Raw genomic sequence first — 26,151 nt, 5'->3', positions numbered from 1 at the left:
CTCTCCAATCTGTCTAATTTAAAAAAAAATATATATATATATATTTACGATACTGCCGGTAAATCTAATCCCCCTCCTGTCTGTCTGTCTGTCTGTCTGTCTGTCTGTCTGTCTGTCTGTCTGTCTGTCTGTCTGTCTGTCTGTCTGTCTGTCTGTCTGTCTGTAGGCCTGACTCCCGCAGCTCTTCAGGCTCTGTGTAAACTGGTCACAGCATCTGAAGCAGGAGAGCAGCTCATTCATAAGGTACGGACAGCATCCATTTTATTTAGTCTGTTTTTTGTTTCCGTATCCATAATATGATGAACATTTGTTTCACACATTCGTCCTTTTTTTGCATATTATTTTCTGCTCATTGCAAAAATGTTCACCAAACGATTAAATGAAATTAAATGGAGTATGAAAAATACGGACTCAGTGTACGAGAGCATTTAGTTTGCAGTGTTGTGTTCATTTACTGCTTTTCATTTGCCATCATTATTAAAAAATTTGGGGTGACTGTGGCTCAGTTGGTAGAGCGGGTCGGCCGATGATCAAAGGGTTGGAGGTTCGATCCCCGCCCTGCCACTTGTGTCATAGTTGTTGTGTCCTTGGGCAAGACACTTCACCCACCTTGCCTCGTGTGAATGTCGATAGTTAGCCTGCTATCGGTGTATGAATGTGTGTGTGAATGGTAACGTGGGAAAGGAAAACAGGTCTCCCTTGTAAAAGAGTCTTCGGTCTCAATGGGATTTACCTGTATAAATAAAAAAAATCCAGCGTATCTCTTTGATAATCATTTATTTTGATATTTGCACGTCACTTCAGTTCCTCCTCTCATCGGTAATGCGTTAATGGCTGACTGTGCAGTTACACACACACTCAACATTTTAACCAATAAAAGTTATGTTTCCTCTTTTCTGTAATGCCCACTAAGGCGGTTAAAAGCATGGTGGGGATGGTAAGTGTTTCACGGTGACTTTGAATTCAATGAAAGTGTGAATGACAATGGTGAAGGCACACACAGACAAGAACACTACCTTATTCTACATACAGGTGAAACTCATTTTATTAGAATATCATGGAAAATGAATTGGACTTTAGGCAAGAATTCATGCAAAAGGGGGCCCAAACCAAGTACTGAGTACATATGGATGATTATACTTTATAGAGGGCCGTCATTTCTGTAATTAAAATCCCTTTTTTTATTGATTTCATGTAATATTCAAATTTTCTGAGATTTTGAATTTGGGTTTTTCATAAGCTGTAAGCCATAATAATCAAAATTATTAAAAAATAAAGGCTTGAAATATCTCACTCTGCATGTAATGTAGTCTATATAATATATTATATATTTTTTTTTCTCTTCTCTTCACTTGTTGTGTATTTGATATATTTGCATTGAATATTTTGTATGTATTGTTGTTTTGAATTTATTTTGAACTCGACGTCATTGAAAATGAGGGTCACCCCTCAATTGGTCTCTCGAGGATAAATAAAAGTTAAATGAAATGAAAAATTAGTTTCACCTTTTAAGTTGAATTATTGGAATAAATGAACTTTTGCACGATATTCAAATTTTTCGAGTTTCATCTGTAAGCCTGGGCTTTTATTTTGAAAGCTCATTGTGATACGGGGGATATAGGATAACCATCTTTAACGGCCATTATCTCAACATTAGTTTGTTTCCCCCCAAAACTCTGAACCAAAAATCAGACCTTTTAAAGCACTTACATCAACTAAACTTCCATAATTATTCTTTGCACTATTCTGAAGGTTATTACAGAAGGCAACGTTTCATGATGATCTCTATAAGGTAAAACATGTTGTATAGGGGGGCACCCTTAGCTCAGTTGGTAGGGCGTCCCCCCCCCCCCCCCCCCGAACCCGGGCCCAGCAGCAGACCCGGGTTCGATTCCCGCCCGTGGTCGTTCTCTGCATGTCACTCCCCTCTCTGCCCCATTTCACCTCTGTCTCTTCAATAAAAAGCATGAAAAATGCTAAAAAAATATATATATCTTAAAAAAAAAGAAAATGTTGTATAGGAGAAATATGCAATGGTCAAATAAACACCTTAATGTCGTTAATGGACGTTTGATTCATACTAGTATGAAAGAAGAAATATTATGGAATCAAAATAGCCAAAAATCTCAAAATTGACCAGTGCTTGTAAAATCGTTATTTTTGCCGTGCAGCATCTCATTAAGGATAATTCTTTACCTATACTTTGTACTATGAAACTATGCGCTTCCATGTACCATAACTAATTGTATGTTATAATGTTCTTAACTCAGGCTATTTGAACTTATATATACTGTATATATCGTATCTGATTGTATGTTTTGCCTTTTTCTTCTCACCCAAGCTTCACCAGGTATTGGTGCAGTTGCAGTCGACAGAGAAGGAGCAGGACTTTTCTCTGGCTCCCATCCAGGTCTCTATAAGTGTCCAGCTGTGGAGGCTCCCGGGCTGCCACGAGTTCCTGGCTGCATTAGGTAGGTCATTGACACACTTAAAGGTTCAGAAAGCGGAATGGTCTGTTTAGCTAACTTTTTGTCACTGACTGCAGTTAGCCGTCCCCTCCCTCGTCCCCACGTCACCACATTAATGCACTGCGGTCTTCAAGCAGCAAGTTATCTAGCATCATCTCAGATAAGTAGGTGTGATAAAACATGATAAAAACCATCAAAACAGACATTGGGAAGTATTTTTACCTGCTCCGTCATTGTAGGCGCATACACATTCATCCATATGTTGCTCTGCTCGTGCACCGGCATTGAGACGGGTGCCGGTTTGTAGCATTCTCTCTTCTGATTGGTTATCAGTTTCGGGATCCCCGAAAAGTTTATTTGCCGATTACATGCAGAGCGAGTGACTGAGAGATCGGCTTTACAAAACGCGCACACTATGTATAAGTGATCACTGTATGAATAAAGAGCGAATTAACACTTATATTAACATAAATACATCGCTTACTTCACCTTTAAGCTAGTTATTTAACATACCATGTTTCTACAGTAACACAGAATGGACAAACTTAAAGCAAATTTGACTTTTATTTGAAATGAAACTATGACATTTTCTAATGACTATATAACACGACTGTACATGTTGGAATGCCAAAACAGAACAATCTGAACTGCATCTGACTTGCTGTTTTACTTTAAATAAATAAATTATAATTATTTTGTGCTAAATAGAAACCCACTCTGTATATTTCAGAATATTTAATATTCAAGTTTAACAATGAGTGGATTTAACAGCGCCTGGCTGTGATGTTCTGTTTTGTATGCATCAAACATTTTAATAAAAAATGTATGTTTAAAAAAATTTGATAAAAACACCATAATAATTTTAATATGTTTTTCAATGAAAATCTGAACAATGATGTAAAAGTGACCATTCTCTCTAATATCGCAAATCATATCGCAATCGCAATATCAGCCAGAGTAATCACAAAAATAATTTATTCTTCCTAAATCGCACAGCTATAGTAAAAGTACCTCAAAAATTGGGGCGCTCCGGTGGTGTAGTGGATAGAGCGCGTACCATATTGGCTCCGGCCTTCATTGCAGTGGTCACGGGTTCAAATCAAACCCGTGGACCTTTACTGCAGGTCATCCCCCCTCTCTCTCTCTCTCTCTGTCTCCCCATTTCAACTCTGCACTGTCTAATAAAGCTTGAAAATACCCAAAAAAGTGTCTTAAAGAAAAAAAGTAGCTAAAAAATGTACTTGAGTAAATGCACTAAGTTACATTCTTGCACTGTGTCTTTCAGGGTTTGATCTGTGTGAAGTTGGTCAGGAGGAAGTGGTGTTGAAGACGGGCAAACAGGCCAGCAGGCGCACCATGCACTTTGCCCTACAGTCTCTACTAGCACTATTTGGTGAGAATACATTTAATAAATAATAATATATATATATTTTTTTATATATATTATATAATCATGAAACTTTGCCGGTTGATTACTTACATTTAAACAATTTTTTTTTTGTTTTACAATTTATTTATTTTTTAATTGGAAATGTTGCAATATCTTAAAGGTGCAGTGTGTAATATGACATCATCAAGAAAGTTCTAGAAAGTTCTAGAATGCAACATTCCCTGGGTAACCCCAACCCTTTAGAATAATAACAGAAGCTACAGTGGCCTTCAAGGACAAGAACAATTCAAAATTTTAAACAATGCACCTGATGACATTCCAACTATGACACTTTCAAGATGGCGGCACTAGGCCTTGGTCCAAAATATGCAGAAATATGGACATATATGAGACCCTTTCTAAGGGAAAAAATAATAATAAAAAAAAAAATGTTCAGCTATTATGCACTAAATTAAATGTACTTATGGATATTATAATTACTTTCTACAAAATCTGCTAGGAAATAAAACCCAAAATTCTACACACTGCAGGTTTAACTAGTTATGTCTATTTGCAACATATTAGTGTACAGGTCCTGGCATGTTTTTGACAACAAAATTAATCATAAAACAGACAATTACCAACACATGAACAAATAAACATTAGAAAAATAATGTTAAGAAGGATTATGGAAAGTTTAGAGCTTTAATAGTTGCAGTCTGGAATCTCACCACTAGATGATTCTAAATACTAGATACTAGATATTACACACTGCACCTTTAAGACTCACTTCTTCAAAGTCTCTTTCTCTTGATAATTGTAACATGTTGAAACTTGAAACCATTATCAAGTGTTTGTCATTCAAGTATCTAGTTATGCTTTCTATTTTTTGTAACATCAATATTTTCCGTATGACAATTTATGTTTTCTTTTACATGTTCGAAATAATCAAATATTTCCCTATTCAAACCTAACAAGTTAAAACCACTCCCTCTCCCTCTCTCTTGCTCCAGACTCTACAGAGCTTTAAAGCTGCAGTGTGTGTAGAATTCATTTGCAGTTTTTTCAGAACAGCCTTGCTAGAAATGGAATTATACTAAACCCTCCTATAAATCAAATCGTTCTCTATTCAATTCTATCATGTATAAATTCCTCCCTCACTCTCTCTCTCTCTCTCTTTCTCTTCTAGACTCCACAGAACTTCCTAAGCGCTTGAGCATGGACAGTTCATCTTCCCTGGAGTCTCTATCATCGTCTCAATCTGCGTCCCAGCCCCCCCACTCCTCCTTACCCCCCCTCTCGTTCGGCTGCTACCCTCCACAACAGCAACAACAAGCACACCACCCCCACCAGGCCTTCTTACCCCCCGTCTGCCCCGACAACCTGTCATGTGACGCCATCTCTGTCTACAGTTTGAGCTCTCTGGCCTCTTCGCTCAGCTTCCTGTCCAGACCGGAGCCCGCGGGAAGTGACGTCACAAGCCAGCGATCGCATCATCATCAACAACAACAACAGGATCTGGACAGAGGGTGAGAGGAAAATATTTTTATTTTATTTTTTTGTTTTTAAAAGGGACACTGTGTAACATTTTTAAGTAATTTATTAGCTAAAATCAATATCCTCATTCATAAATATGTATGTAATGTCCTCATTGGTGTAAAATCACCTCTGCCAATAATCTGAATGATCCTCCTGAGCGGAGAATTACAAATATTAATATTACATTTTGTACATTGAGAGGGAAACAATGACGACAAAAACCAAACTGTTGTTTTTGTATTTTATGTTGACAGACTTCGAGGGGCGTCATCGCAGCGCCTGCAGAGATCTCGTCTGGCCAATCACGGCGGAGACATGGACGACGATGAATACGAGGGTTATTCCATCATAAGCAGCGAACCGTTGGGCCGAGCGAGGAGAGATTGTGACACGTTGCCGCTGCCTTCAGGACACAGGCAGAGCAGGGGAGGAGGGGGAGGGGCCTCTGTCTCTAGGGGGGCTTCTGTTGCTGGGGGTGGTCATGGTTACTCCATGGTTACGGTCTCATCAAAGGGTAGCATCAGCACGCCGACGTCGCCCATCAAAGCTACGGTGCCCCCGCCAACGATGCCACGAAGAGTCCAAGCCAGCCCCAAACCAAAGCAGGAAATGTAAGTTAATTTTTATTTTTTTATTATTATTTATTATAGTTAATATTTATTTAAACAAAATAGCCTATATATTTTTTTTTCTGTTGTCTTATAGGCCTATATAATATTTTATTTAGTTTTTAGAATAGACAGAAGAAAACAACAACACATGACTGTCATTTTGCTTAATGCATGCTTCCTCAACGCTGCAAAACATATTTTTTAAACTGTATAAAAACGACATGTAATAAAATATATATTCTAAGCTCATTTAAAAGTATTGCTCATTTCAATATAAATGAACATTTATTTATCTAAAAGTTCAAGCCGGTCCCAAACCAAAACAGGAAATGTAATTTAATTTTTTTTTTTGCATCTCTCTACAATTTTTTTAGTTTTGAGGATAAACTGCTCTTAGAGACAACTGATTATCTTTTGTTGAAATAACTTCAAATGTTCAGTTCTTAAAAACTTGAGTAGAATTTGTCTTTGGTGTTAAAACTATCTGAACAAAAGATCATACGTTGTCACAACTTTTAACTTTTTGGAATTCTAGAACTCAAAACTTGAAGTTACATTAAAAAAAAAATTTTGTTTTAACGTATTGTTTAATTGAGTTTTCATTTTAATGCGAGCTTAATGCAAAACATATTGTCTCACTGGGGACGAATAAAGCTATTTTTTAAAACTGTATATAAGTACAGTTCATTAAAAGTCTTGCTCCTTGGGGCGCTCTGGTGGCGTAGTGGATAGAGCGCGTACCATATGGGCTCCGGCCTTCGTTGCAGTGGTCGCGGGTTCGAATCAGACCCGTGGACCTTTACTGCAGGTCATCCCCCCTCTCTCTCTCTGTATCTCTCTCTCTCTCTGTCTCCCCATTTCAACTCTGTACTATCTAATAAAAAAAGCTTGAAAATGCCCAAAAAATTATCTTAAAAAAAAAAAAAGTCTTGCTCCTTGACAGGTCCATTTCGATATAAATGGACATTAATCTGTTTGTTTGTGTCCCCAGCCCGTCTCCAGCGCGTGCCCCTAAAGCAGCAGGCAAAGCCAGCAGCTCCGAGTCCGACCAGTCCAGCACAGAGACAGACAGCACCGTCAAGTCCTCGGAGGAAAGAACGCTTCCCGCGGGACAGATGGACCCGCAAGAACTGGCCCAGAAGATCCTGGAAGAGACACAGAGCCACATGCAAGCCGTGGAAAGCCTTCACAAAGCCCACACCTTCAGACAGCCCTCCCAATCCACCCCTACCACTCCTACTCTCTCCACAAGCGCAGTAGGAGCCAGGGGATTCCACCCGTCCGAAACTAGCGCATTTAGCCGACCGCCTAGCCGAACCGCTAGTCTGAAAGCGTCGCCGTCGAGTCATCTTTCGCATGTTTCCAGCCATGTTTCGACACCGCCTCCGACTCGGCCTAAACCACCATCCAGGTCTTCTTCGCTGCAAAAACTCACTTCCAGTCCGTCTTTAAATCTACATGTAAAAGAGCAGAATGTGGACGGTCAAGCGCACGCTCAAGTCAAGCTAAAATACCCCCCATCCCCTTACACAACCCGCATGTCACCTTCCCAATCTCCCAATAACGGAGCTCCATCGCCCGCACTTTCCTACTCATCCACAGGGTCCATTTCAGCCTCTTCAAGCCCAGCAAACACCCCCGAATTGGGCCATTTGAAACAGGATACGAAGGTCCAAACCATCCATAACTTAAAGACATTCTGGGCCAATGCCGGTGGTGGCGCGAAAAAGCACGAAGCGCCCTGTGCGAAAAGTTTGCTCCAAGGCGGCGGCGGCGGTAAGAAAATGAGCACCGTTCAGAAGGATGTTTTGGGTTTGCTAAATCTCTCGCCGAGGCACGAGAGAGCAGAGGAGCGTAGCCATGGGGACAGGCAAAATGGCGGACATCAAAAGCTGAAGGCTAAGCCGCCGCCGCCGCCGCCACCTACACAGCAAACCTCTTCTAACGTTCAAACAAACTCTAAAGCTAAACTTCCGTCCGGGAACGGCTACAAGTTCCTCTCACCGGGACATTTTTTCCCATCGTCGAAATGTTAAAATGAGAGTTGAGGTTAAAGCTGGGGTATGTGATTTCTGATTGGTCAAAGTTAACATGAGCTGCACACTTTGACCTATCAGAGAGGCTCCGATTCTCTGTTCTTATTGGCTGTTGGGACTGTCCATTCACTTTGGCACGACTTTGTTGGTGTAGAGCGTGTCAGGGAGGGACCATAGGGGAGGGACCAAAGAGAACAAGTGGAGCGGTTGAGGTATTTGGATTCGAATCTCTATCCCAACTGCCATTTTCTCCCCAAATCCTCCACCCCAGCTTTAATTTGACCGTGCTGAAGAAGCCACATTGCCATTCTTCAGTTGTAGGCATTGTGGTGATTGTACCATGACAGAAGCAGGTCTATTTACCGGCTAAAATGATCTACTACCACTTTTTTAAATGGAGTTTGAACTTCGTATCTTTATTCGAGAGTGTGGTCTTTTTTATTTGGAGAGCATGATTTACTGTTTTCACTTCCATCAAACTCTGCACTCACACACAGATGTCTCCTGCTTTCTTTCTGCTTTTGCCCCAACTGTATGTTTACCCTCAAATATACAGATGAAACTCGAAAAATTTGAATAAAAAAAATAAAAAAGTTCATTTATTTCAGTAATTCAACTTAAAGGGTAAAAATAATATATTATACAGACTCATTACATGCAAAGTGAGATATTTCAAGGCTTTATTTGTTATACTTTTGATTATTATGGCATACAGCTTATTAAAACCCCAAATTCAAAATCTCAGAAAATTTGAATATTACATGAAATCAATAAAAAAGGGATTTTAAATACAGAAATGTCAACCCTCTATAAAGTATAATCATCCATATGTACTCAGTACTTGGTTTGGGCCCCCTTTTGCATGAATTCTTGCCTCAATTCCAATTCATTTTCCATGATATTCTAATAATTCGAGTATCACCTGTATTTACTGTCAGATCAAAAGACTGTGCTCTTGAATAAAGATAGGGGAAAAACTCAATCATTTTTTTTTTGCAATATCTGCTGAAGACAAGGAAGAGAAAAGTTCAGTTTCACACAGACAGAGATTTAACTTTTTTCTTTGTGAAGGATGGCGATGTTTTGAATGTGATGACTGTGCCCTCTAGTGGAGAGAGATGGAAGGACTCTTAAAGGTGCAGTGTGTAGTAATATAGGAATATTTACCACCCTGCGTTCCAATCCCCATACTTCCCTACTATTTAGTATGCCAAAAAAAAGATTTAGGATGTCCCAATACATGCACGTCAATTGTAGTATGCTGAAAAAACATAAATGCCCCACTAACTCCAATGGCATTTTGGAGTATTCGTCTTTATTCTTGACATTTCTCAACATAATGAAATAAAATCTTCCTTATCTGATTTTTTTTCACTCCTGTCTGTGGCCCTAAAACTCTCCTGTACTTTAGTATGTAGTGTAGTAAAAAGAAAGAGTATGTGATTTGGAACGCAGGGATAGTGGCATCAAGGTGAAAGTTCTAGATTGTAACGCTCCCTTGCTAACCCCTTCCTTTCCGAAGTATTTACAGAAGCTACGGTGGCCTTCAAGGACAAGAAGCTATAGTTACTAAAGATGACATCATCCACCACTGCCTCAAGTCTTTCCACAATATCAAGTGATGAGGTGAAGATGTATTTAGTTATTTATTCTATAGTACTTCTTCTTCTTGGTCTTCCAACAGGTGCATTTCCCCAGGACGCCCACTATATATAAAAAACGAGTAAGGCCGTTAAGTTTGTCCGTTCTTAGCTACTGTAGAAACATGGCGGTGCAACATGGCAGCCTCAGCGCCCCGCTCCTATGTAGATATAAAAGGCTCATTCTTAGGTCATTTAAGAAACATATACGTTTTTTTTTTTAAAGCAATTATACACTAATAAACATATGATATAATATTTCATTTCTACCGAGTCTGTTGTGAAAAATGCCAATAAAATCTACACACTGCAGCTTTAATTGTTTTTTGTATGACTGACTAGAGATCATGTGACAATGCTTCCATCATCATGTACTGTACTGAGAGGGTCTGACAACTGAATGCCTGAGAATCGAAAGGAACATTACATGTCAAAACTAAATGCTCGCTATATTTGTGTAAATTGACTTTTTTGTGTAATAATTATTATTGTTAAACGTCATTATGGATGCTTCCGGCTGTCATTTATTTTGTTAAGTAAATTGTAAAGTGTTTTCCAAGTCCATTATTATACATTTTATATAAAGACAAATTAAACAGAGAATGAATTAAAAATAAAATGTTTTGATAGTCTTTTTTATTTTTATTTTTATGAAAGTTTGATTGTATGTGTGATTTTCGGCTTGGGACGGACCTCGTGTTGTTCAGTTTGTCAATGAATTTATATAAAACAGTTTTGCAGCACTGCGGGACAAACAATTGTTTAGAAAATATCTCCATTCTTCATCTTAAAGGTGCTATGAGGAACTTTTTAAATATTTCTGAAACTGTCTCATTTTCCTTCTGATGATCATAAATGACATGTAACAGCAAACGAGACCATCAGTGCAAAGAATGCTATTTTTTTTCTAAAGATTATTTTTTGGGCATTTTTGCTTTATTTGGGGAGACAGTGTTGAAATGGGGCAAAGAGGAGAGGACATGTCGAGAACTAACCCGGGCAGGATTCAAACCCGGGTCCGCTGCGGGGCCTTGGCCCGGGGGGGGGGGGGGGACGCCCTATCAACTGAGCTATGGGCGCCCCCAGAATGCTGTTTTTATATAGTTTTTTGGCAGCACTCTCCACAACAGACTCATAGAAGATATACAACATCTGGGTCCCTCGTTTCCAGTCCAATCTGTTGTCAAGGTAACACAGTGGAGTCCTCCATCTCCTCAACATCTGCTCGGAAGAATGAACAAATCTATTTTTTTCAGTTCGCGATATGATTTCAATACTTTTTTATTTGGATGTCTGCTGATACCAATACTGAGTCAGATACGGGACCGGAGACCCTTTTTCTTGAAGATTAAAATCATCATCATATTGTTCTCCAAAGTGTATTAAAGCTGGGGTATGTGATTTCTGATTGGTTAAAGTTAACATGAGCTGTACACTTTGACCAATCAGAGCGAGGCTCCGATTCTCTGTTCTTATTGGCTGTTGGGACTGTCCATTCACTTTGGCACCGACTTTGTTGGTGTAGAAAGTGTCAGGGAGGGACCATAGGGGAGGGACCAAAGAGAACAAGTGGAGCGGTTGAGGTATTTGGATTCGAATCTCTATCCCAACTGCCATTTTCTCCCCAAATCCTCCACCCCAGCTTTAACGGATAGTTTTGCAAAGGTAAGGTCACAAAAGGTCTGTGTGAGGTCACATGAGGCTGTAGTAAAACTATACAGCACTTCTTATTAAAAGACTAGCATGATATTACAGTTGAAAGTAAGTACTGCACATAGTAATGAATGTAATACTGTTGAGATGATTTAAACTATGTTAATGGGCAAATACCCAACAAAAAATTTTGAGCTAAAATCCAAAAATGTTTTAATTTTTTTTTATCAATTTTTTTTTATTCATTTTTTTCTTAGATGTTTATTTACTATGCTTTTATTTTTTTCTATGCACACTATAAAACACTGTGAAAAGCGCTATACAAATAAATTTTACTTAGGCCTGCTTACTTACTTACTTACTTACTTACATGAATATAGGCCTATCACTATAAAAATTAACCATAGTGTCTGTTTGAATACATTTTTAATTAATTGTATTATTAGTATTAATATTATTCTAAAAAAAGATATTTTATTGATACTAAATGTTTATTACAGTGTGGATACAGTGAATTGTTCAGCCAATCACATTCTCTCCTGAGGGCGGAACGAACTTGTTGATAATTCTGTCTGGTGTCTCGTCCCAGTGCGCATGCGCAGCCGTGGGTGACGAAGATGGTGCTCATCAAGGAATAGTGAGTCTGAAGTGTTTTTTATAAATGTCTTTTTGGTGCATTTCTAGGGTCATTTTCACCCATCCGACAGCTTATTACGGACAACTGAATACTCATGTGTCGTATGGCGGTGTCGCTTGCGGGATTAAATCGCCGTGTAGCCCGTAAAAAGCACCAGATTTGAGCGGGGTGGATCAGGATAACGGGACACACCGGTCTTCTCTAGGCGGTGCTAGTTGCAAGCTAACGCTAGCTTCTTAGTGCAAATGAGTTACATAAAAAAGGCTGCCCTGGTTAAAACACACACATAATTGGCACATTTAGTGAGTTAACATGACTTGCGTGTCACTTGTATTGACGTAGGCTGCGTGCTAGCAGCGTGTTATATCGGCAAAGTGCCCGTAATTGTTAAGCTTTGGCTCAGATTAAGCTTTTCCTCGGTCGTCGGATTTACCATGTATGCTAGGTGGCTAGGCTAGCCGTAGCAGCCGGTGTTACGCTGATTTCTGTCTCCCTGCTGCAAAATGTTGTTCACCACAGCTTAAAAAAGGCTTAAATAACAGACGTTGTAGTTATTTTTAAGGCAAATTGCTGTTTAAAACTGATGTACTCGTCTTTGTCAGCTTCGTAAATGAAGAGAAATTATCGGAAGTGTGTAGCTGTCAAAGAAATTGCTAACACTCCCTTGATTGCTTGTCTCTTTAAATGTAGGATTAAATATCATTTTAATTTAATAAAATTAGCGTTGTAAATGTGTGCAAAAATATACATGTGAGTGGAGCATCTAACGGTGTCATTACTGAGAATGCATCCAGAAAATGTATTTATTCTGATTTAAAAAAATAATAATAAAAAAATCAAACAAGTGGACTGATAAGGAAGTAATATTTACAAACAATCAGAGCCCGAATCAAAACAAACCGTCCGCCACTTGCTTTAACATGCTCGATAAAGGGAAGGGAAAAAAACTGTCAGTGTGTGTGTGTGTGTGTGTGTGTGTGTGTGTGTGTGTGTGCTTTACTGTGCAGAACATATATGATTTGAAATAAGTTTAATAAATGCAGGGAAAATATAATGTAGATGTGAAATTCGCCCTGTTAAAATTTTACTAATGTGACATCACTTCAGTAAAAATGTAGGGTTAGGAATAACAGGACAGCTGGGCCAAGGGAAGACTGAGGGAAGAAAAACCTCATTCATTATATTATAATAGCGATGTTATTATGATAGTATGGGTGAAGTATTCCTTTTAAGTGATGGATTACTCATTGTAGCTGAGATGTGTGTTTTAAAGTGGCATGAAATTATCCGCAGTCACACAATTTGGCATAACACCTACAAACTACTAGCATAACACTATACTGGCAAGGGGAGTTTATTTATCAATCTCATTTTTACTTAGCCTCCTGTGAAGTTATAGCTTGTTTGTCAGACTATAGTTTGGCATTAAAAAATATACTGAAACAGGTTATTAGGCTGTTGTATTTCGCCTGGTAACATGTAGCATTGTTACCCTTTTTAAAGCTAGCCTGGGGTTATGGAAAAGTTCACTACCTTGCCTAGACATGCCCTTTAAGACGAGACACTGTAAAGTGAATAGGGTAAACAGTTTTAACCTGTAGCTAGCGTTATGAAACCTTGCCAGTTGATTACTGACATTAAAACAAGTATTTTTTGTGTGATAATTCTTTTCCAGACATTTTTTAAATGAATATGCAAATGCGTCAATATCTAACTTATTATGTGTAGCCTACATTTGCTTAATTCTAAAAAACAAAAACCTAGATGTTGGATGAAGCCAGAGTTAAAATGTCTTATTTCTTTTTTTTTAAGAGCATCTTGGTGTCCTAAGCTTTTACAGAACAGATTTGGGATATTGCCTTTTTTTTTTTTGCCATTTTTATGCTTTATTGACAGTGTAGAGACAGAGTTGAAATGGGGCAGAGAGGGGAGTGACATGCAGAGAACGACCGCGGGCTGGAATCGAACCCGGGTCCGCTGCTGGCCGAGGCCCATGGGGGGGGGACGCCCTACCCACTGAGCTAAGGGCGCCCCCGGATATTGCCTTTTTTCATTTTATAAATCAAAAAATGCTATTTCCAAGTCTTAAAAATGCATTTTCAGCATGTTTTTTAAGGACAAAATGTCTCAAAAATCAGACAATTAACAACATATGAACAAATCCTTCTGCAGTAACCTTCAGAATAGCGCTGAGAATGACTATGGAAAGTTTAGTCGATGTAAGTGCTTTAGAAATTGAGATTTTTCGTTCAGAGTATTGAATTTTTTTTTGAGATTATGGCCGTTTAGGTGGTTGTAGGAAACACTACGATATGAAAGGCTGTTGGTTCATTAAACATCAGTTGGGGGGAATTGAAATGTTTGTTTTTCTTAATCGCCACATGTTGAATCAATGCAGTGCTTATTTATTTCTGGCCTTTTTTAGGAAGTATTTGATAGTATTCTTACTCGAAAAAAATACGAAAACTCCATATCAGTTAAGCACTAAATCCTCTGTTACTTCTATTTGCAATCCTGGCCTGAACATTTTTGACACATGCAGCTCTGGAAAAAATTCAAGAGACCACTCCAAATGTTCAGTGTCTCTCGTTTTTACTATTTATAGGCATATGTTTGAGTAGAATGAACATTTTGGTTTTATACTATAAACTACTGACAACATTTCTACCAAATTCCCCCCCCCCAAAAATATTGTCATTAAGAGCATTTTCAATAAGTAATGTAGAGATGAAGATTGAAGAAAAATCAAGACTGGTGTCTTAATTTTAGAATAACATTTAAAAGATGCTTATTTTTTTGCGATGTACATGTGACTGTACATTATGTCCTGTTTGGCCATGGCAACCTGCCCATTACATAGTGTCACAGAGAGTTGTTATCACTGTTTGAGATTGTGAAACTCAGCTCTGGTGGAATTGATAGTGAAACGTTATGCTGCAGACTACAGTACACATGTAGGCGCATTCAGTCATGCTGTTTGCTAGTTATGGTATGTTTTGAAAATTTAATTTAATTAAAAAAAAAAAAATTTTTAAAGATAATTTTTTGGCATTTTCAAGCTTTATTAGACAGTACAGAGTTGAAATGGGGAGACAGAGAGAGGGGGGGGGGGATGACATGCAGTAAAGGTCCACGGGTCGGATTCAAACCCACGACCACTGCAACGAAGGCCAGAGCCAATATGGTACACGCTCTATCCACTACACCACCGAAGCACCAAGTTAAAAGCATTTTTTTTATCATAATATTTCCTTTTGGTTAGCTGCTAGTTATGGTGTGTTTGTAGATTAAGGTTGAAAAGGTTTTTTTTACAATGAATATTTCTTATTGATTAATGTGGGTTGTCAACGTACAACTTTTTAACTATCAATTAATCTGCAGATAATTCCCTCCCATTATTGTTTGGTCTATAGAATTCCCATTTTAATTTACTAAATATTAAGGGTGTGTACATTCGCAAAAAAAATCTTAATGGCTACTTTTTTTTTCGTGTGAACGTTTAACCGTTTTAAGACAGACAGACAGACAGACAGACAGACAGACAGACAGACAGACAGACAGACAGACAGACAGACAGACAGACAGACAGACACCCCCCCTCGTGTCATAGTATCGGTGTACCTGTGCAGGTGTGTGTGCTCTCTGCTAAGGCAAATATAAAGGGTTTAACCTGGATCTTACATAACACTGGTAACTTGGGACACAAGTAGTGCTAGACTGACTGATTTGTCTTGTTCAATGTCTGATGGTCGATATACAGTATAATGCTGATTTTCTATTTTTATTTTATTTTTGCATTTGATGAAATACAAAAATAAATAAGAAATGAGAAACTAAATTGAACTTATATGAACATTATTTAAATAAATATAGACAAAAAATAAATAAAAGTGCATCGTCTTTGTGACTTGGACATTACCATAAGTGACTTTTGGATTTCTGCTGTCCAGCCATCTGTTATATTATTAAAAAAACAAAAACAAGATCAATATTTGGGATAAAAATGTAATTGAATTAATCTGTTTATTTCTAGCTACAAGACCACTTAAATTGCGTCTGTTTCTGCCTTTTCGACGAAAAAATTCAAATTATTTCCCTCTGTATAGTCCAACCAAGCTTTCCCCAGTGCAGCGAGCTCTCTGCTGCTGTTGTTACTGTGTGTGTGTGTGTGTGTGTGTGTGTGTGTGTGTGTGTGTGTGTGTGTGTGTGTGTGTGTGTGTGTGTGTGTGTGTGTGTGTGTGTGTGTGTGTGTGTGTGTGTGTGTGTGTGTGTGTGTAAACAAGACGTTTTAATAACCGGTAATGTATTATGAATGAACGCATGACGCCACTGGAGAACTAATTATGAATCTATCTCCTGTCACACACACACACACACGTACGTACACACAGACACGTACACACACACACACGTACACACACAGACACGTACACACACACACACGTACGTACACACAGACACGTACACACGTACACACACAGACACGTACACACACACACACGTACACACACAGACACGTACACACACGTACACACACAGACACGTACACACACACACGTACACACACACACACGTACGTACACACAGACACGTACACACACACACGTACACACACACACACACGTACGTACACACAGACACGTACACACACAGACACGTACACACACACACACGTACACACACAGACACGTACACACACACACTCGTACACACACACACAGACACGTACACACACACACACACACGTACACACACACACTCGTACACACACACACACGTACACACACACACACGTACACACACAGACACGTACACACACACACTCGTACACACACACACACACGATAGTATGAATCCTTCTCCTGTCATAGCCACGTTATGTTGAGAATGTTTGTCCCTCCATGGAGATTTTTTTTTTTTTTTTTAAGATATTTTTTGGGCATTTTTATGGTTTATTGATAGTGCAGAGAGACACAGGTGAAATGGGGCAGAGAGGGGAGTGACATGCAGAGAACGACCGCGGGCGGGAATCGAACCCGGGTCTGCTGCTGGGCCCAGCCCGGGGGGGGGGGGGGGGGACGCCCTACCAACTGAGCTAAAGGCGTCCATGGAGAGTTTGAAACAGTTGGTCTTTATGTGTCCCAGAACGACACAGTCAATATCTAAAGAGTGAATAATCAATAAGGGATTAAACATTAACACGCCATTAGTATTACTGCCTCTAGGCTCAAGAGAACAGGCGCGTCTCCTAACTTGAATGTTCTTGTATACAGACCAGAATTAAAGCTGGGGTGGAGGATTTGGGGAGAAATTTGGCAGTTGGGATAGAGATTTGAATCCAAATACCTCAACCGCTCCACTTGTTCTCTTTGGTCCCTCCCCCTATGGTCCCTCCCTGACACGCTCTACACCAACAAAGTCGTGCCAAAGTGAATGGACAGTCGCAACAGCCAATAAGAACAGAGAATCGGAGCCTCGCTCTGATTGGTCAAAGTGTACAGCTCATGTTAACTTTGACCAATCAGAAATCATATACCCCAGCTTTAAGTTCTAGTATTTTGACACGTTTCGTCTGCTAAACTACTAGTTAAAGTAAATACGAATTTGGAAATAAGAACTTGAAAGTCCTTTTTTTCTTCTGAAATTTTCGATTCGTCATCGTCATGGACACATACTGATCTTGGGTTGAAAATGAATGTGCAAATAGTTTTTTTTTTTTTTTTTTTTTCAGTAAAATCCATCCGATGCTAAGTAACGTTTAGGAAAATATGGAAGCAAGTTAAAGGAGTAGTCAGTGATTCTGGAGAACGCTTGTTGTCAAAATCACTTTGTCAAAATCAGTGAATATCTCCTCACGATCTACTACTTTCCGTGCTGTGTGTGTGTGTGTGTGTGTGTGTGTGTGTGTGTGTGTGTGTGTGCTAAAAGAAAAATCCAGTGTTAATACACAGCCCATATGCTCTGTAAACTGGCATGCTGCTAGCTGAGTTGGCCACCCTTTGTAAACATACCAGTTTACAGAGCCTAGGCTGTGTATTAACGGCACACACACACAGTACAGACAGGTAGTGGATCATGAGGAGATATTCACTGATTTTGACTAAAAGTTATTTTGACAATCGCTGACTCACTTACTTACTACTAACTTAAAAGTCAAACATGTTTCACAAAGATGAACTGAAACTGATGCTCTGTTAATTCAAGAACACACTTCACACTCTCATAGGAAAAAGAAGAAAGCTCGTTAACTAACTACTAATAACTACACTAATCTAGTGTAATCTGTTCAGGGAAAACAACAGGTGTGGGGATTTCTGTAGGAGTGAGCGCTCCCAGGGGAATCCCTATCCCTATCGACTCAATTGATTTACTACTGGGGCGACTGTGGCTCAGGTGGTAGAGCGGGTCGGCCAATGATCGAAGGGTTGGCTGTTCGATTCCCGCCCTGCCACTTGTGTCATGGTTGTTGTGTCCTTGGGCAAGACACTTCACCCACCTTGCCTCGTGTGAATGTCGATAGTTAGCCTGCTATCGGTGTATGAATGTGTGTGTGAATGGTAACGTGGGAAAGGAAAACAGGTCTCCCTTGCAAAAGAGTCTTCGGTCTCAATGGGATTTACCTGTAGAAATAAAGGTTAAAAAAAAATTAAAAAAGAATGCCTTTCTGAAAAATGTCCTACACTTGTTTTGGTAGTGTTTTTTGTTTTGTACATGCTACAGTACACCATTGTTTTGTTGTGTTATTATTAGAGGTGGGCATAGATTAATTTTTTTAATCTAGATTAATCTAGATTAATTTTGAAATTAATCTAGATTAATCTAGATTAAAATGTCTCATTTGAATTAATTCATAATATGTGCGTGCTCCTAAATAATGACTCAAAGTAAGTCTTTGAGAACGTGTTTCTCAAGCCAGGTGGCGCATCAGACCAGGGGCTCATCTCCTGTTTCCAACATGCATCACAAACTGCTTGAGGAAGCTGTTCTACTATGATAATTGGTGATGAAAATAAATAATGTTCAACAAGATGTACTTGTGTTTACAAACTGTTTATTCAGTTAAACATGAACTTTGAACTGTAGGCCATAAGAGGTAACGATGAATTGTTTAGGGCTGCAACTAACGATTATTTCAATAATCGATTAATCGGTCGATTATTTTTTCGATTAATCGATGAATCGGATAAAAAAAATAAACATTTGTAAATGCTGCATCTTTATTCAAAAACTGAACATTACTTCAAATTCACAGTGCACACTGAAGTGTCAAAACACCAGGTTATTGCTCCAACGTCCCGGAACTATTAAAAGTAATATTAAATGATAAAAAATTAATAATAAACTTAACTGGGATAACACAAAAAAAAACATACAATGTATGATATACATTTATACAGTATAAGGGACGTCCATGGTAAACCAGTCAACCGATAATATTTTTAACCGGTAAATACTAACGGTTAAAAAAATTAAATCATCTTAATTTCTCTCAGATGACAGGAGAGTTAATTTGTATTGATATTGATACCATTTTCAAGACTCCTTAACGATCCAGGTCTTTATTGATATCAAAATTGATAATTTTCTATTATTTTGTTGAAATAGAACTTGTATTATTGCTTTAATTGCTGATATGATCATAGCTCTAGATAGGACATTAAACAGGTCATAATTCCATTCCATCTTTACTATCTATTTTATCTTGCTGGGAAAACAAGTTTCGCCAAAATCTCAAATTTCTTTTTTTTTGTGTTGCATTTGAACACATCAATCATATTACTGAGCCGGCCTGAACACATCACAGTTGACATGTTTGCTACTTTTTTTAAGCTAACTAGCTTTATATCCTTCCGATTTTAACATGGATTTAAAATCTGGATCACTATTTTTAACTGACGGGACTTTCTACACCGTTCGGTTGTATGATTACTGCCGCTGCATTGAATGACTGTTGATGCGCCGATGCCGATTCTCCGAGCACGTCTGCACACCGTCTGCAGCAGCAGCTGACAGAGTTTTTTTGGACTAGACGGATACTGAGTTGATGGAGTTTTTTTTAACCCAAAGAAAGCAAAGGTACAACACTTTTATATAGGCCTGCAGTCCAGTGTTAGATATGACCAAAATACAAGCTGTGGCCGCTCACACTATAGCTTTCCCGCACGTGAAGCGAGCCTTCACGTGCGGAAGGGGGTTCACCCCGACGGCGAACAGCATCTCCCCTGAGCCGAACAGGAGGTGGAATTAAGAGATTAACGGCGATATTTTTTTTATCGCCCGATAAGAGTCTGGCGTTAACGCAGCCGTTAACGCCGTTATCGGCCCACCACTAGTTATTATTTGAATGTCTTGTGCTCCATATCATGGTACTATGGTCAAGAGCCGTAAATACATGAAATGAACCTTAACAGAACAGACAAAACAGAACAGGTACACTTAGCTGGTTACACACGTTTTTTTTAAAGATAATTTTTTGGCATTTTCAAGCTTTATTAGACAGTACAGAGTTGAAATGGGGAGACAGACAGAGAGAGAGAGAGAGAGAGAGAGGGGGAGGGGATGACCTGCAGTGAAGGTCCACGGGTCGGATTTGAACCCGCGACCACTGCAACGAAGGCCGGAGCCAATATTGTACGCGCTCTATCCACTACGACACCACTGGAGCGCCCGACTGTTTTACACACTCGGTTAAAATGTCTTTCAAGTTGTTGACATGGAGATCTTCTGGTAAAGTGAGCGTGTCCGACAACATATTTTCACAACGCCCAAACTTTTATAAATCAGTTTCTGTTTTAGTTAAGGGTGTGGTGCTAAATCTGCCAATGTTAACTTAGCACAGGATTGGTTTGATTTATTTAGGGCAAGAAATTACAGGAGTAAATCATGGCCCTTAATTCCATAATCAAGCCGTTTTATCCACATATATGAACTGTTCAACTGTTCATAATGCATGCTTTACTGCAGTTTTAGTCTGCTGCTGCTGTACTTTGAAACTAGAAAGTGCTTGTAAACGATTCTATTGTACAAGTTATAATGGTAGCTTGGTGTCATTGACCTGTTGAGGGGGAAAGGAAGGTGCTTGTTTTGTGATTATCCTGTTAAAACTCTGCTAAAGGTGGAGTCAGTCAGTGCGGTTACATGGCACAACTAGATTGGATTATCACATATATCGAACAAGACACTCGAACGGACCGTGTCACTTGTCTGAGTATACATGGCCTTTCAGAAATCGGATAAATGTCCGATGCATGGCTGTCTCCACTATGCTAGGTGGCGTTGTAGCCCTTTCAACCATGCTTTCAACAAGTGGTTTTAGAGCCACGTCCGGTTCTCTTCCGTCAATAACCCATGGTGTAGCCTATCACGCGCAGGCACACAAGCACAGAACGAGAAGTCCGATATGCGATATCCGATCCCTGTATACATGCAGAGAGAAAGCCGACAATGAACGAATTATCTAGGTGTTCTTATCCGACTTCTCTTGTCCGTTATTGTGCCGATTTGTGTCCGAAGTAGATCGGATAAAGGTGTTTACATGCAGTTTAAAAGTCCTGTTGAGGTCTTATTCGTTTAGTTATCCGATTATAAGTCTGCATGTAAACGCACTGACTGATTCTGGAGAACGCTTGTTGTCAAAATCACTTCTGGTCAAAATCGGTGAATGTATCTCACAATGCGCTACCTGTCTGTACTGTGTGCGCTGAAAATAAATAACCCAGTGTAAATACACAACCTAGGCTCTGTAAACTGGTATGTAAACAGAGGGCCTTTACAGAGTCTGTGTGTATTCTCATTGATTTTTTTTTCAGCGCACACACTGTACGGACAGGTAGCAGATTGTGAGGAGATATTCACTGATTTTGACAACAAGCGTTTCTCCAGAATCACTGACTGCACCTTTTAATCTGGGCTGCAGCTGCATCTATAGTGAGACAAGGGACATAGTTTTTGGGGACTAAAAGGAGGAATACAAACTTTCAGTCTGGTCCACTAAATAATAATAATAATAATAATAATAATAATAATAAAAACATTCATCATGAGTGTAATATAAAAATGGCGACCTCAACAATGCACTGTTTATTTATTTTTGATTTTTTAATTTTTTTTTTTCAAGCTTTATTGGATAGTACAGAGTTGAAATGGGGAGACAGACAGAGAGAGAGAGAGAGGGGGAATGACCTGCAGGAAAGGTCCACGGGTCGGATTCGAACCCGCGACCACTGCAACAAAGGTCAGAGCCAATATGGTACGCGCTCTATCCACTACACCACCGGAGCGCCCCAACAATGGACTGTTTCAACTTCAAGTCTTAAAAATGTTGCATAAAATGTGAAAATCGTCTTCTTCTTCTTCTGTGGTATTTTAACTCTGTATTTTTAAGTGAATTTATTTTTAACTAATTTGTCTCTGTCTCCATTTCCTCCCCCCCCATCTCTCTCTCCCTCTCTCCCTCTCTCCTTTGTCTCTCTCTCTCCCTCTCTCTCCTTTGTCTATTCTCTCTCTCTCTCCTTTGTCTCTTCTCTCTCTCTCCTTTGTCTCTTCCCTCTCTCAGCCGTGTAGTGTTGCCTGTCTCTGTGGAAGAGGTGAGCACAATAACATCTACACACTCCTATAGATATTACATCATGGAATATTTTATTTTGTGTGTGTGTGTGTGTGTGTGTGTGTGTGTGTGTGTGTGTGTGTGTGTGTGTGTGTGTGTGTGTGTGTGTGTGTGTGTGTGTGTGTGTGTGTGTGTGTGTGTGTGTGTGTGTGTGTGTGTGTGTGTGTGTGTGTGTGTGTGTGTGTGTGTGTGTGTGTGTGTGTGTGTGTGTGTGTGTGTGTGTGTGTGTGTGTGTGTGTGTGTGTGTGTGACATTACAAAATGTACTTTTTAGGATTATTTCTCTGGACTTTTTTTCAGGTTATGAATTCCGCGCAATCATTTATTTTCAGCTAATATCCCCAGAAATACACAGGAAACACCTTTTTTTTAAATTGGATTTTATTGCATATTCCAATATGTTTTTTTCCGATGTTTTCAGATATTATCCTTGGTGCCCAAAAAGCCTAATTTTGACTCTTTCATGGCTTGCTGTGTTGGACATTGATTGATTGATTGATTGATTGATTGATTGATTGGTTGGTTGGTTGGTTGTCTTTATTTTGAACGTGCAAGCAATAAAAAACAAGTTTAAATAGTAGTAGACGGATAAATAAAAAAACTAAAAGCAAAAATAAATAAACAGACACAGACACACTTTCCACTTGCTCTAAAGGGGGAAGTAGGAGGAAGTAAAAAACAACCTATCTAGTCCTACCCCTTAACAGATAGTTATTATTATGTCATTAAAGCTGGGGTGGAGGATTTGGGGAGAAAATGGCAGTTGGGATAGAGATTTGAATCCAAATACCTCAACCGCTCCACTTGTTCTCTTTGGTCCCTCCCCTATGGTCCCTCCCTGACACGCTCTACACCAACAAAGTCGTGCCAAAGTGAATGGACAGTCCCAACAACAGCCAATAAGAACAGAGAATCGGAGCCTCGCTCTGATTGGTCAAAGTGTACAGCTCATGTTACCTTTGACCAATCAGAAATCACATACCCCAGCTTTAACATGTCAGTATATATAATAAAAAGCTATAATAGTGTGTATATATATGAATAATTATGTATATTATTAGTTTGGTGCAGTGTTTAAAAGATGAGGGGAACAATATAATGTTACAGTAACAGCATGTTGGAGCTGTACAAACAATAGCCAATCCATTGAGGCTTCTGTCTGAGCCTGAATACTAAGGCAAAGCAAGGCAAGTTTATTTCTATAGCACAATTCAGACACAAGGCCTATTCAAAGTGCTTTACCAGGGGCATGAAGTACATCAAGATTAAAATACATCAAGTATAGAATAGACAGTGCACAAAATTAACGCTTCGTAAGGACCAAGGTGCAAACAAATACAAGAAAAAATTAGACAAAAAAAATTGCTATAACGAAAATCAATCCAGGACATAACAGTGCAAGTTAAAGACTATATAGTTACACAATCACAATCACACAATTTAAAGGTGCAGTGTGTAATATGACATCATCAAAAAAGTTCTGCAAAGTTCTAGAATGCAACGCTCCCTGGGTAACCCCCAACCCTTTCGAATAATAACAGAAGCTACAGTGGCCTTCAAGGACAAGAACAATTCTAAATTTTAAACAATGCACCTGATGACATTCCAACTATGACACTTTCAAGATGGCGGCACTAGGCCTTGGTCCAAAATATGCAGAAATATTGACATATACGAGACCCTTTCTAAGGGAAAAAATAATAATTAAAAAAAAAAATTCAGCTATTATGCACTAAATTAAATGTATTTATGGATATTATAATTACTTTCTACAAAATCTGCTAGGAAATAAAACCCAAAATTCTACACACTGCAGGTTTAAACTGGTAGTGCTGATCAAGTATAGGACCATTTCATAGTGTGCAGATTTAACAGGAGTATATTGTTCAAGAATATTTAAATTGGCAGTGTGCATGATTATGATATGTATTTCCTGTATTGACTTCTAAGTTAATTAAAAGTGACCAGTTCAGTTCCATATCTCTCTCTAAGTGGAAATCATATTAGTATTATTGTGCAATTTTTTTCTCTCCCCATTTTACCATTAAGAAATAAATAGACAAAGTTTTCGGGTTCAGTGAGCCGAGCCCTTTGTTATGATGATATGCAGTGACATCACAAATTGGCCTTATTTTGAAAGCGCTCACCAACAGGAGACCCAACTAAATAGCCGACTGTCGGAGCATTCAGCGCTTTATCGGAGATAATTGGGGCTTTTTTTGCTTTTATTTTTTTATTCTTTCACAGTAATTGCATCTGCAGTAAAAGCCCTGACAAAAGCTGGTGATATTTTGTAGCATATATCAAAAGTTGGGAGGTCTAATTAGGCTGGAAAGTTTATTTTAAAGATGATTTAGAATGTGTTCACTATATGCTGTATAGAACAACATGGATGGCACAGTCATCTTAAAGGTGAAGTCAGCCATTCTGGAGAAATAATTGTTGTTCATTGAATATCTCCCCATAATCATCTACCTGTCCGTACTCGGTGTGCGCTGAAATAATATCCAGTGTTGTTTATACACAGCTTAGGCTCTGTAAACGGGCATGTTGCTAGCTACAGTGGGCCCCTTTTGTTTACATGCCAGTTTACAGCGCCTAGGTTATGTAGTATCACCAGTTTTTTATTTTTTTAGACAGGTAGTGGATCGTGAGGAGATATTCACTGATTTTGACTCAAAGTGATTTTAACAACAACAAGTGTTCTCTAGAATCACTGATTACACCTTTAATAAATGCAGAAATACTTGATCAAGAAGAGACAATTATTCAGCAAAAACACAGCCGTTTAGAGGCTAAAAAACATACTGTCCACTATTTTTTTTTAAAGAGATATCTGGGTAACTAGAGCAGACTTAAATACACCTAGTGGCACTGAAGCACCTGCCTTGGCCTTAGGGACCTGCTATGACTTTGCATATGGAAAATATAAATTACAGGTTGTGTGTCCCTGTAGTTTAAAGGTGCACTATGTAACTTTGTGTGTGCCAGAGAAGTGAACATTTTCTAAGGTATATTCTCATAACTGAAAAAACAAAACTTTCCTCACAGGAAAATTTGATCCCTGGAACACTGTTTGAAGTTAGAAAGCTTCCTGAAAAGTTACTGTTTCACTGTTTTTGTTGTTTACAGCAGCAGGGCCCACAGTTTGGTTCTCAAACATATTCTAGTCTTACGTTCGGGTCCAGGTTCCTCCAAATAATTTTGATTTATGATGATAGAATTATTCAATACTAAGAACTACTTAGAGACAATATATTTTTTTAAACTTACTGCATGCTCCTGTGAACACACAATAAACACAATGACAAGGATAACATATAATGAGCAGAGAAAACAGAAATAAAATAGGATAAAAATTAACATATATTAATTTAAATAAAGTATATAAAAATACAGTAAAAACAGCAATCATAAAATAAGATGAAGGTAATTTAATTTGACATTTTTGGCCCTAATTCTGTATTTTCCCCCATTGTGTAAAGGTATAAATTGACGGACAACTAAAACTATATGCCTGTCTGTGTTTTGCTCTAACAACATGTTGTTGGTATTCTGTAACAATGACTAAATAAACTGAACTGAATTAAAAA

General features: G+C 38.7%; 2 protein-coding genes across 2 annotated transcripts in view; both read left to right on the top strand.

The window, feature by feature from the left end:
- Positions 1 to 10,220, top strand: part of ttc28 (tetratricopeptide repeat domain 28) — a 134,733-nt gene extending 124,513 nt beyond the window's left edge. The window contains exons 29-34 of the mRNA XM_080046564.1: positions 167 to 243; positions 2,342 to 2,471; positions 3,754 to 3,861; positions 5,027 to 5,366; positions 5,631 to 5,987; positions 6,979 to 10,220. Of these exons, the coding sequence (XP_079902690.1) occupies positions 167 to 243; positions 2,342 to 2,471; positions 3,754 to 3,861; positions 5,027 to 5,366; positions 5,631 to 5,987; positions 6,979 to 8,023 (2,057 nt within the window). The 3' untranslated portion in view covers positions 8,024 to 10,220. The remainder of the gene's footprint in view (positions 1 to 166; positions 244 to 2,341; positions 2,472 to 3,753; positions 3,862 to 5,026; positions 5,367 to 5,630; positions 5,988 to 6,978) is intronic.
- A 1,700-nt stretch (positions 10,221 to 11,920) lies between these two features.
- The window catches only part of pitpnb (phosphatidylinositol transfer protein, beta), a 28,032-nt gene continuing 13,801 nt past the window's right edge, over positions 11,921 to 26,151 (top strand). The window contains exons 1-2 of the mRNA XM_080047083.1: positions 11,921 to 11,953; positions 22,509 to 22,539. Of these exons, the coding sequence (XP_079903209.1) occupies positions 11,934 to 11,953; positions 22,509 to 22,539 (51 nt within the window). The 5' untranslated portion in view covers positions 11,921 to 11,933. The remainder of the gene's footprint in view (positions 11,954 to 22,508; positions 22,540 to 26,151) is intronic.

Source organism: Ammodytes marinus (assembly GCF_949987685.1).
Source record: "Ammodytes marinus genome assembly, chromosome: 18".
In the NCBI taxonomy this organism is placed as follows: Eukaryota; Metazoa; Chordata; class Actinopteri; order Uranoscopiformes; family Ammodytidae; genus Ammodytes; species Ammodytes marinus.
This window is presented reverse-complemented; position numbering and strand designations above follow the sequence as displayed.